At 37.0% G+C, this 12,839-nt stretch overlaps 1 protein-coding gene across 1 annotated transcript in view; it reads right to left on the reverse strand.

The window, feature by feature from the left end:
• Positions 1-12,839, reverse strand: part of TENM3 (teneurin transmembrane protein 3) — an 829,296-nt gene that overhangs the window by 90,002 nt on the left and 726,455 nt on the right. Inside the window, 2 exon segments of the mRNA XM_026846573.1 lie at positions 556-770; positions 7,322-7,444. Coding sequence (XP_026702374.1) covers positions 556-770; positions 7,322-7,444 — 338 coding nt within the window.

Below are 12,839 nucleotides of genomic sequence, written 5' to 3' on the forward strand. Positions count from 1 at the left end.
GTATTAAGACACCAGATGACTGACACTTTTACAACACCAGTTCACTGTATCTTTGTAGTCACATATTGCTTATTGTTTCTTTTATGTATTTATTTAGTGTAACTACTGTAGCATTTGCTTGTAGGACAAACTGAAACTTCCTTAAAAAACTGTTATCTTCTCGCTTGGAAACTTGAGTAATGTGGTCTTTGACAGGCACTCTTGACCACATGTGTGCCCATAAGATGCTGTATTATTTTGCTTAGGTTTTTAAAGATATGTCTATATACCACAGAACTAAAAAAGTACCTATAAATTCTGCATGAACCAACTTTGTATCTAAAGTATCTACATTGCTCAATATTCAGAACAGTTCAGAAATAAGAATACCTTCCCTATTTTAGATCCCATAACTTACAGCATTATAAATGTTTTGGACATCAATAAAGTATAAAAAGTAAAATAAAAATCAGCAAAATGGAAAAAGATATAATCCTGAGAAAGAAAAAATATACAGCAGACACATGCTCACAGTTTTCAATAATATGTCCTCCTTTTAATGCAAGCAGTTCTCACCTGAGTGTGTGAAGGTGGTAAGCCTTTTCGGCCATATACTCCAATCAATGCATCTTTCTGAAGGGATATATTGAATTTTAGAAATTGTGGCTGATCAATGAAGAGTTGTGATCTCCAAAAAATTCCAGGGGGAACTTCTTGTATCGCTCTTCGGCCTATATCAAGTTCTCCAGAATCTATAGTGTTGTTTTCTTGTGCAAATCCCCCTAATTTTCCTGACGGGTTAAGATAATAATAATAATAATAGATCAAAAATTAGTATTCCTTTCTTGTTTTCAATTATCCTTCATAGAAACTGTCAATTATTTAGAATCATCTCAGATAAAATGTTACCTGGCAATCTTTCTGAATACAAGATTACAGGGAATTCACTGATTTGGAAATAAAAAGGCAAAGATACTACAAATACATACCAAGTAAAAGTACGGTAACTTCCCTAAGCACTAGTATTACAGAAACTGGTTTAGGATCTGCATTAAACTACACATTTTCTTCCCAAAAGGATGTTAACAGGCATTTTCTAGCATAAAGTGTCACACTAGAAGAATTTAAGGTAAAGGGAAATGCAGCATACAGATTTTAAGAATAGACACATAAACATAAGCAGTTGAGAGAACTAATACACAGTCTTTTCTACATTAAATATCAGAGCATTCACACGATATTAACAATGTCTACAGCTCTGGGTTCCTAGTCTTTGTTTTTGCATTGCTCCCCCAAACAGGCCATGTTTCTTGCTCCACTGTGCCCATGTCCCTATGCCTTTGCTCCCCATAATGACTACATCCTCTGCACTCCCTAGCCTCAGCCCTGAGCTTGTTATCACCTCCTTGTCCACACTGTCTCCTGAATAAAATGTATAATGGTGTGTCAAAGTCTGGTACTTTCACTATTTTCTATATCATGAATATGTATCTATCCTGCAGGGCAACTACTAGGAATAAGAGTAGAACATAGCACTGAAGGGCATTAACAATTTTTCTCTGCAAAGCATTTGTGCAACTATCAGTTAGCCTTAGGAGGCCAGTGATGATGGCTTGTAAATGCCCAGAAGAAACAACGAAGATGCTAACATGCAAAAGACACATGATGTCAAGCACTAACACTGAAAAACTGGACTACTGGTTGTAGCATTAAAAAAGAGGAAAATAAAGTCATAAAGTTTAGATACCCCCAACAAACATTTTGTTCAAGTGGGTAAGTCCAGGCAACATACTGAATCTATACTGCAGCTCAAGTACAGAACAGTATCATCCAATGTGCAAGGCTCTGTGCCATCCCGGTGAAGCACTATGAAATAAATTTCATTTACCCCTTTCAGGGGTAAAACTGTTCCATCCCAAGTTGATGGCCCTGCTGAGATCTCCACACTCCTCCCAGTTGTAATGGTTGTAATTTAGCACATGCTAAATCTGGTGAAGATTACAAACCATTCTCATATCTTATCAACAAACAAACTGTGGTTTAGTTGTGGTAGTGTTTTCTACCTGCCAGATTCATAGGAAGCAGAACTACTGTGACTGATGCACTAAAGAAGTAGTTTGCACAAACTGTCACCAGCCAGCTTTAAGATCTGGGATGGTTGAGATGAACTTGCATCAAGTCTGTTTAAGGTCAAAGATTCAGATCTTGATGTTTAGGCACGAGTTAGTGCTGCACAGCTGGACAACAGGCAATCTTGGAAGCTGGTGCCAGCGTCAAAGCCTACTTTGATCTGACGGAATCAGTGATGTCAAATCTAGACTAAGATGCAAAGATGTGTGTAAGAACTTATTTACGAACACTGGAGCAAACAAGTGATGCCACTAAGTGGCTGGCACATCAAGCTGAGACTTGAGTAAAGCAATATAAAGAAAAATGGAATTGTAGTTACAACCTTACGGTCGACTGTGATTTTACCAATTTATAGTCTTTTTTTCAGCAGCTAGTCTATTATAAAGATTGAACTAAACCCATCTGAATGTGATAAGCAAGTTCAAGTGATGCTGGCTTGTTTGTGCACAAATGTTCTGAAGAACTGACAATGCTCTGTTGCTGTCCCGTCATTTATGTTCAAATTCTACATTATTCATCATTTGATGGAAAAAACTGACACAACCTTTTTGCAAACATTTAGACTTTAAAAAACTAGATTAAAATCTGAAATGCCAGGTGAGGTCACAGATTGATCCTCGCCACTTTTTGTGCATCCAAGATGAACAGAGACTGCTGCTGAATTAAACAGGTACAGAAGCACAACTGAGAGGCCCTGAGTGGGGGATTGTTATCATCATCAGTGCTGTGCCACAACGGTGTTGCAGTCACTGAAAATGTCTCACTTACAGGATCATCATATTGATCAGTGTTCTGAGGAGAGACAGTGAAATATCTGATCTCAGAGAAACCATTTTTTTTCCACTTTTCAGGATGAATCTGATGCTTTTCTAACTTTAGACTTAACCTTTTGCAATATTCATATCTTATTCTAAAAGATGGATCTGTATTCACTATTTTGGTTCATTTAAGCATTTGTTTTCTTACCACTTCCTTCAAATTTAAGCATGTTTTGCCATATAAATTCACACACCGATGACTGGTAATCGCTAAACAATAAACACTTGTTTGCAGTATTGATCTGCAGCTTCCCCTATTTCTACATTTGAAATGAAAAACAACTACCTCTTATCACTGAAAAGATGAACTAGACAGCTTGAGCAGGTGCACTTTATCAAACATTTTGACCAGCTTGCCAGGCATGCCTATTACTGGGCTTCAACACTTATCCTTAGCAGATAATGATCCTACACACTCCCATTTTTTTTTATGCTGTAGCCACGTCCCTCTAATGCCATACCACGTCTCTCAAAATCGTCATTAGTTGTTCACCCTCCTAAGAACAGGGAGTCAATTATTCTTTGTTCCTGTTGTATCTCAACAGGCATAAGAAAAATCTTAGTAGTGTCATCATTTCCTTTTCACTTTCTAAACATTAACAGTTCTTAAACACAACTTTAAATTAAAATATGAAATGTCATGTTAATTCACACAATTCCATAATGACATACCAATCCAGGTAAGAACCCAAATTTTAAAATACCTACCCTCCTGAATAGGTTCTCTTTCACTATACTTCTTCTCTACCCCCAAAATTCCTTCTTTTACAGTCCCTCGCCAAAATACAGTAAAAATACACATATTTATAGGTAAATATTATTTAAATCATTATTTGTACTTATGTTGCTAGATATACTATTATTTAATTTACAAAATACATTAATTTGCTGATTCACATAATATCAATATATGCAATCATTATATGATGCATTCGTGATACTGATAATCCAATACATTATGACTAATAGGTAAAATATTTGGTATATTTAGTATTTGTAAACTGTATTTTGACTGTCTGAGATTAGGGTGGACAAAATCCTGAGCTAAACAAATATTTAAAGCAAGAAATAATATTTAATTATTTTACAAGAAAAATAATTCACAAATATCACTAAAATGACATGAAGCAAAACTCCCTCTCCTTATCTGCAAACTTTCTATAGATTAAAACACAAGATACACTGTGAATAACTGAGTCTCTATAACACACAATAAAAATGAATGCACAACCAAAACACAAAAATGGTCAACAATAATTGCTGTATAGTGTCACACATAATACCATTTTCCATCCTTCAAGGGCAGTACTAATTAGATTATTATATTGCACTGCTGAATTTACAGTCAATAGCATGTTCTCCCATCCCACTGAATAACCTTGTATTCAGATCTTTTTCTGTGAGACATCTGCTATACAACCTTCTGCAACAACTGTTTCAAGAAATGAAATCAAAATCCTCCTTAAAAACATACCTTTTTAGAAAAAAAAAACAGAATAACATCTAAGTAAGAAGTTACTATACCTTTAATTAACATGAGATACTCAAAACAAAAAAGCTCAATACATGTAAGTTCAAGCAAGTATAATACATTTTAATAATCTCAATAAAGTGCATATAAGTGAGCCAAAAGAAATACCCCTTTTCCCATTCACATTTTTCCCCTCTTGCATTTTAAAATCATGTGCAATTACTCACATATTATTATAAGGTATTTCTGAATTGCACACGGATTTTATATGACATAAAGCCAGTAACATGTAAGATGTGACCAACTGCTAGAACACAATGGTTAAACAAGCTGTTTTTTAACCCTTCTTTTCTAGCACCTAGTTATAAAAACAGCATGGCTTACAAATTACTTTGGAGAACTGAAATGGGCTATGAAATAAATCATATCCACAGAAGATGCACATTCGTGTGCCACCTTATGCAGCCCCAATCATGCCTGTCTAGATAAGCACGTGATATGCTGCCAGCAGTTTACTGTTCATATAGAGAGAAGCACTGGGAGAGATAAAAAAATTCACAAAAGAAACAAACAAAAAAACATTTGGAAAAGGCTTGTTCAGAGATGCAAGCTTCACTTAACAAATGATTTGCATTTAAGGACGATTTAACATGGTTTTACTGTCAATTTATGACTAACCATTTCTAGGTAAACCACAGCTGAATTTTCTTCAGAGGTCATAAGGCTGCATTTTCAAGTTTAAACTTTGCTAATTCATCCACAAAATACCTGTAATTCTGAATTTGCAAATGAATACTTGGGATTTAGGACACAGTGGACTATGATTTTCTGACCAAAGCAGGCACAGGATTATCCAAAGTTTAGATGAGAGTCAAGGAAAATGGCTGGCCCATAGAACACTGGAAATTTCTCCCATCTAAATCAGAGTATTGGGATATTAGCAGGAGACTAAAGAGGGGCAATACTGAAAGCTGTTCAGCTGTCAAGTATCCAAAACAAGGCTTTATTGATTCTTCCTTACAGCTTTCAGTAATGAGTAGGATAGCACAGGGCTCCCCCTCCTTAAATTTCACGTCTAGTCATCACACTTTTCCCTCTGCTTAACATTCTTTTTGTGGTTTAAAATGTGTATTCTCTGGTCTGTCTGTTTAGTGTTGATGTATGCTGATAAATGACCACTTACCATATTCTGCAGAGGACAGCATTTGAACAGTGGATGGAATTAACCCTGTTCTCTTGTACAGTATTTAGGGGCATAAGGAAGGAAACCCAGGATTTTATATACTTGTTATTTCCTTTTATTTTTGAGGCAATGTATAACAGATTTTAGTTTGTAAAAAAATTAAACATGATCAAGTGAAAAAGAACAATTTATAAAATATTTACAAAAACATGTATATACTTCATACAAAAAAAATATATATTGGCTACTGACAGCAGAAGACAGTGGGATGATGAGCTGTCACTGCAGCATCAATATTCATTAAACATACAGTAGCTTCAAAACAAGTAAGAACACAGAAAGAGATAATGAATATCTAAGTTCAAGAAAAAGGCAGTAGGGTAAAGGAAATGAAAAAAGAAAAAGTCCTACTGGAGAATTTTCATATGTTTACAAAGATGACAAAAAGAATGAACTGAGCTGTATCTTTTCTATAACTTGGAGCTGTGATAACTTGAAAAATTTTCAAGATGTCAATTGCTGGCAGAGGCTTCCTCCTCCTCGGTGGTAAGGAGGTCAGCTCTACCTCGTGAAAGGGAAAATGGATTTTTGTGTAATGAAGCAAACGCCGCATTCATCAACCATTTAAATCAAGTTTTCCATTCAAAACCTATTGATTTTAAAGCCTCTGTTAGCCAAAAGTGCACAGGCTCTTAAATGTTTTGAGAATCTTAAAGGCCAACATGGAAAAAGGTCGATAAAAAATAATCTCTTTATGTGGTTTGTATTTTAAAAGCTTCTACAACAAAAATTAATAAAGTTTTGTTTGTTTGTTTTTTCTTACTTTATATATTGGTTGGATGATTCAGCCTCAGTATGACATGCTAGACACTTTGAGAAGGCAAACGAACATATTATATGTGACCTATTAAATTTCAGAGAGAAATTTAAAAAAACCCATCATCATCTGTAGAGACACCCACAAACCATTCCATGGCGAGGTCATCATGCCATAGGAAGCTCCTTGATCATGAGTTGCCTTCTAAACACAGCTAAGAGAGAAGTTTTGAAAACATGCAAAACCTCCCTGAAGTGTCTTTTGTGGTGCCAAGTCTTCAGAAAAAGAGATTATGTCCTCCCTGTCACTGGCAACGCTTTTGTCTGAAAATATTCAAAGCTCGTTGGGACTCGCAAAGATTGAATCTTGGTATCAGGTCCCCCTTATTAAATAGTGTATCCTGTCACCCTGGGCTCCCTGACTTTGTTGTGGCTATTTCTGTAACACAAGACCTTGGCCACACCAGCCCCTCAGGCAGGATGGTCTGAGCCAGCCTCAGCACCATCCTGCTACCCCTGAGGATGCTACAACAATCATTACATTATCACAGATTTTAGAGTAAGCGGAGGTTCTGCTTCTCTGGATGTGATGAAAGCTTTCCTATCCACATCAAATATTACATGGAAATTTCCAAGAGGAATTTTGGTTGACAGCCAGCTTTCCTAGTAAGATCAACATTATCACCCAGGATCCATCACTCCCTTCCCATGCTAGGTAGGAGGAACGGTGTGCTCTTTTCAATTGAAATACAACTCCTGTTTAATCTACATATCCATTTAAAATTACTATTACTTAGAAATGCTCTGTATTTCCATTAAATACACAGAGTTTTGGAGGAAAAGTGATAAACTCTGGCAACGTAAGAAAGACACAAAAAAAGGAAATGCTCCAAAAGGACAGAAATTGGTGCCTGTTTCACTTACCATTTTCTGCAGCAGGTACTGTTACAGGATGTGTTGGCACAGTATCAGAATTCACTTTTCCATTCTCAAATGTATCATTTTCAGTTTGCTGCAACTGCCAGTTGAGGCCAAATAGATGCATTGCTGGTGGTAAAGGATACAGGTTATTTGATGCTCTTAACCACAATGACAAATTGCACAAATAATGGCTTTCCACACTACACAGTGGAATAGCAACTCATACATTAAAAAATTAAATTACAGGAACAAGCATTCACAGACTAATAGTTCAACTTAGCAATGGCACTAAGCAATTACTACCACTGTCCTTTAATGATACAGTGCTTTCGGTGAACACAGTTGACAGAAAGCTCACCAGCCTCATTTCTGAGTCTTTTATTGGTCCCAAATCAATGTTCAAAAGGATATGCAGTAATTATGTCCTTTTTCTTTTTTCATTTTTGATCCTTCTGAAGAGATAAATCATTTAAGTCAGCTCCTAAATGACCTACTAAAATAAATGATTTCACCAGCAGATGGATCTGTTCTGGTTAGCCAGAAAGGCAAAAGAAACCACAGAAGAGGAGAGGAAGGAGGGTGCTGTGGGTGTTGCAGGGCTAACCTAAGACATGAACACTCTTTTTTATGCTGTCACCAACACCCTGTGCAACCTTCAGTTATGTGCCCATTCCCCACACTAGTCTACAGAACAAGCCAAGACCATTAGCAGAGCTGGAGACACTGGGGCTCTGATAATGCATAAGCTAGGTTTCTGAACTACTAATTCCCCACAGCCACATTTGTTAGAAAGGTGATTCCATGTTAAAAAGTTTAGCTAAGCTACGTCAACCTTCCGTGGTGATAGGGGGAACTACTTAAGGAACCTTGGTATCACCAGGGATTAACGAACCCTCCATCTGAACTTTCAGAGCAAAAATATGGAAAAAATAAACCACCTTAATGCTATATTGTGATACACACAACATGCAATTTCTTGCTGTCTATGGTGTATTTCCTTTTCTTCCAATGACTCTATGACACCACCAAAATTAATTCTATTGTAATTACTCTGATTTGTGTTTGGTATAACATGGGTTTGCTCATTCCACGACAGCAGTTATCTCCAAAGCTGGAATAGTCTTTCAGGGCTACTGGGGAATACAAATGCACCGAAAAAAAAAAAAAATCTGTAATAATATATTTTAATTAATAAGAACATAATTCCTGTATTTTGTTGATTCTGCTACTCCTGTCTCTGAAGCAGATCACTGCTATAGTAGTCAATGTTATTAATTAATTCATACCGTCTATCCAAATGACAAGTCTTCATCCCTTTTGGTTTAATCTCTGATATTTCACCTTCTCTGTATTGACCATGGCAACCCTTACTTAAGGCAAACTGGCACCAGTGGAAGTTTAGTCAGGCAGACATCAAAACCTACAGGATTAAGACCCTCTCTGCCAGGTCTTTGCCTCAAACCCTCCCCCTTACCCTCAACAAAACAAAAAACCAGAATACAACCAAAGACCTATTACTGAATCCTTCAAAGACTGAAATCCTCACTATAGATGACATATCTCTTTGTTCCAAGTCTCCGACACTACTATTACTCTTCTTTCTCAGACCTTAAATTGCCTGTCAAAGCCTGATAATGTAGAATGTTCCTTGACCCTAAAACCTTCTTTCTTTTTTTCCCCCTCTCATCTCCTGTTAAACCATAAATCCAACCACCACCATTTTTGGCACATCACTAGAATTAGCCATTATTATTTTGGCCCTACCTCAGCTGAAATTATTATTTATGTATTAATTATCTGATGATTGTATCTGTTTTAATATATTTCATCAAAATCCCTAGGGTCAAACTCTAATACCTGTTATATTAGTTCACATCACTGGCAGCAATGAAAGACTACAAATAGCTAAATATTTCATGATTCAAATGCAGTACCTTTCTTGTCTTTGGTCTGGAGGTCTAAATCACCTTTCCTAACTTTGCTGGCTTCTTATTACTTTTAATACTCTTCAGGAGAAAAAAAGAAAGCAACATTCATTTTGTAACTCTAGAAGTGCATCCCTTCCAAACACATGAGCTTAGAACATCATTAACAGCTCTGTATGCTGGTGCTGTGTACCTGCCCTGTGACTCTTCCATGCTCCACTGGGAGATCAGAAGGGGAAGCTCCAACATGACCTTCTAGCCATTCCCTCATAATTCAAAACAGCTGGAATCTGAAGTCTTGAAAGGCAAGGACTGTGAGATCTATATTGATTACTTTCAAAGAACTGTAGTTACTACAAGGTAAGTGACAATTACCTTTTCTTTGTGTTTGTACTGATGTGAGCCCCACTGTATCTCACTGTCAAAGATGGTGAGTAGTAGTTGTATCCCTCAAAAATACTATTGCTCTCTCAACTTTGACAATGAACTAGCACCAAGTTCAGTAAACAATGTCTAATAAAAAGGAACAGAGGGATACACGCAGCTGTTTAATGGATTGTGAATATCAGATTTTTGAAGCAGACAAAAATGCTGCTTGACAACTCCAGTGACAACCCAAAACTTACAGTGTGTACTAATACACTAAATAATTCAACTATGTAATCACTCTGAGACAGCACTGTGGAATTTAGAGAATTCTCCTTTCACTACAAACGTATGAGAACATGAAAGAATTAGGCTTGTTGATACAGGATCAAAATACAAGGCATAATTTCTTTAGAAATGGGGAACTTTAAGAACATGGGTAAATTGACTGCATAAGACAAATTCAGGTGTTATTTTGTCAATTGAGATTGGTCTCTTCACAGCCAGCCGTCTTTATAAAAGCAAACCTTAACTCCTTATCAGTGTTATAAGGACAGTGAGGCACCTGTTAAAAATTCCTGATGCCCCCATAAGTATGATAAGCAGCACCTGGTACTGATAACTGTACACTGGGAGCATGCCTCAGCTGGGGGTCCGACACCTTCAAGTCAAATGTTATGAACTAGTTTTGAATTTCTGGAGGGGGATGATGCAGGCAGGCTGCAGTGGTGTATGTTTGTTTGATTTCCTCAGGTCTAGGAAGGGGTGAAGACTTTCATCCACCTTTGGATGTAAGAGCTCAATCCTTTTCTCTGTTTCTATTATGTTCAGAGAAACGGTAGGTTTACTTCCTTCTATAAAGAATTTGACATATGAAGAAAAATTAAAGCAAAAACATATAAAGCAAAATATGCTTGTCTACTCTCAGCTGCTATTTTAGTCCCAAATCTAATGTAAAGCACTTTCTTGATTTTTGGATTAGATATCGCCTGTCAGGTCTGGTTTATTCCCATTCAATTTGTCACTTATTTAGACAATGACAAAGAAGACAAGAGACCCTTCCTAGAGTAACTAGTTCTGAGTCTGCCAAATCTAAGAGGGTACTAACACTGGAACAACTTTCAATACTGGGATATGTTTGAAGGCAGCAAGGACTTGTCTGAGAATGCCAGATGCCTCTAACCAGAAGGCACACAGCTTGTGATGGTTGTGGTCATGGACCTCAACAACTGAATCCAAATAACCCACAGCTGCAAGCATGATGAACTCTAAGGGGATGGGAGAAAAGATGGGTTGTCACAATTTGAAACATGCCCACAAACCCTAACATAAGTCTCCTTTTGCTTGTATCAAGATTGTGATGATTGCTCCTATCAGGAACATGATGACTTTTTTAATAAGAGAAACAGATTATTATATTCTCTGCCTATTCTGATGCTTAAGTCCACACCTCTATTTTGCAAAATAATCTTTAGCTACCAACAGATCTTCTTCGCTTGCTGGAGTTACAATAGCACTTTATGCTAGGACTGAGTTGTTTATGGTGGTATTTGTACTGCTGCTAGCCAAATTACCAGCATTATGGCCAGCCTTTAGAGTGTGGTGATAGTTTAAATGGTGAGGACTTAATTGCCTCTAATAGAATGGGAAGGACAGGTATCAGAGAGGAGGAATTCCTTTAGGATCCATGCTGCTCTTGGCATGAACACAGCACCAGTGTCTGGGTGGTTCTGGTGGATATGGCTGAATTCTCCAGAACAAATCTCAAACATATAAACAGTAACCAAACTAACAGTTGTGCTTTTAACTCATCCCCCTTTATATTTCTTCTGCAAAGCAGAACATGTCAAATGGACTGGGATATTCAAAAGATTTGGAGCTCTGATAAAGGAGTGCATTTATACCTACAGTAACATTGATGTTAACACAAAAAAGCTATCAATTGTTACAGTCTATCAAGTAATTTTACCACCTGTCAACACACAGTTCACCAAAGGGTTTCTGAACGACCTTAAACTGCTTTTTCAAGCTTGGTTGATCTTACCTTTCACTCTGTAAGTGAGGTCTAGTTATTTTGGTTTGTAATCAGTCTACAAGGCCTTCATTTCCACTGAATAATTAAAATAGCAACTAAGAATACATTTCACAGCAAACACCCGAAAAAATATTATGACTAGTTTATACTGTGTAAAACATTTTACAGTAATCTACTTCAGGAAGAAGTTGCTGCTATCAGGTCCTTTCATTCTTTTGAAGTTGCCAGCCCATTTGTCTCGCACACTCCTTTCTCAAGCGAGTATTGCTGTGCTTTATACATTCTCTTTACAAGGAACTTGTTCTTGAACAAACACACTGTATTACCACTTCAAAACCCTCTTCAAGACTTTCTGCAGAAAGCCAAAAAGAAATCAGTCCCTTTATTAGTAGGTGGTAACAGAGATGGATAATTTATGTAACTACGTAGCAAAACTAGAACTGAGAGAGCTGACAACTACCTGCTGCATTCAACTGGGGAGTGCTTCCCCTTCGCTGCCTTGCTCACTAGCTCAAAGCTCTCTTCTGCCAAAGTTATGAGAGGCACAAAAAAGAACTGTAACAGGAAACCAATTTATATAGCTGCTTCTCCATTTAGCAAAACCTGGGCTTGTCTGAGGTTTGTTTTTTTTTTGCCTCCTCATAGACTTGAATGGTAAAAGAAAAGGGACAGCTAGTTGGTAAAGAAATTAGACAGGTGTTAGCATCCTCCAGTATCCAAGATGTAGTTCTGAACAGAAAACAAAGTTTGGACACAGGTGAATATACATACAATGCTGAGCTTTATGACTGTTATCAGAAAGCAAGAGTATTTTTTTCTTTGTAGGAAAGAGTAGCAATATGCAGTAAAAAACAGAGCAACTTATTTATTGTTCTGGTCAAAATTTAAGGATGTCTATCATAACTCACCAGGAACAACCACATCTTTTTTTAAAGTACTGTAAATGATAAATAGGCTCATATGAAAAACAAAGGGCATAGCAAATCCCCTACAAGCTGTGCAAGTGAAAGCATTAAAGATGCAGGTGATAAGGATGAACAAGCAAACCCATACGCATATAAGCACAGACTTTATTCGCAGAAGTAGCCCTACAGTAACTGGAGAGGTAACCAAAGTTTGAGTCTGAAGTCTCTGATGTACTGGTCAGAAATGCCAGTAGTTCAACAGCTTCCATCCTGAATTTGGTAAACCTGCT

Source organism: Athene cunicularia (assembly GCF_003259725.1).
Source record: "Athene cunicularia isolate RWA chromosome 4 unlocalized genomic scaffold, athCun1 chr4_part1, whole genome shotgun sequence".
NCBI classification, from domain to species: domain Eukaryota; kingdom Metazoa; phylum Chordata; class Aves; order Strigiformes; family Strigidae; genus Athene; species Athene cunicularia.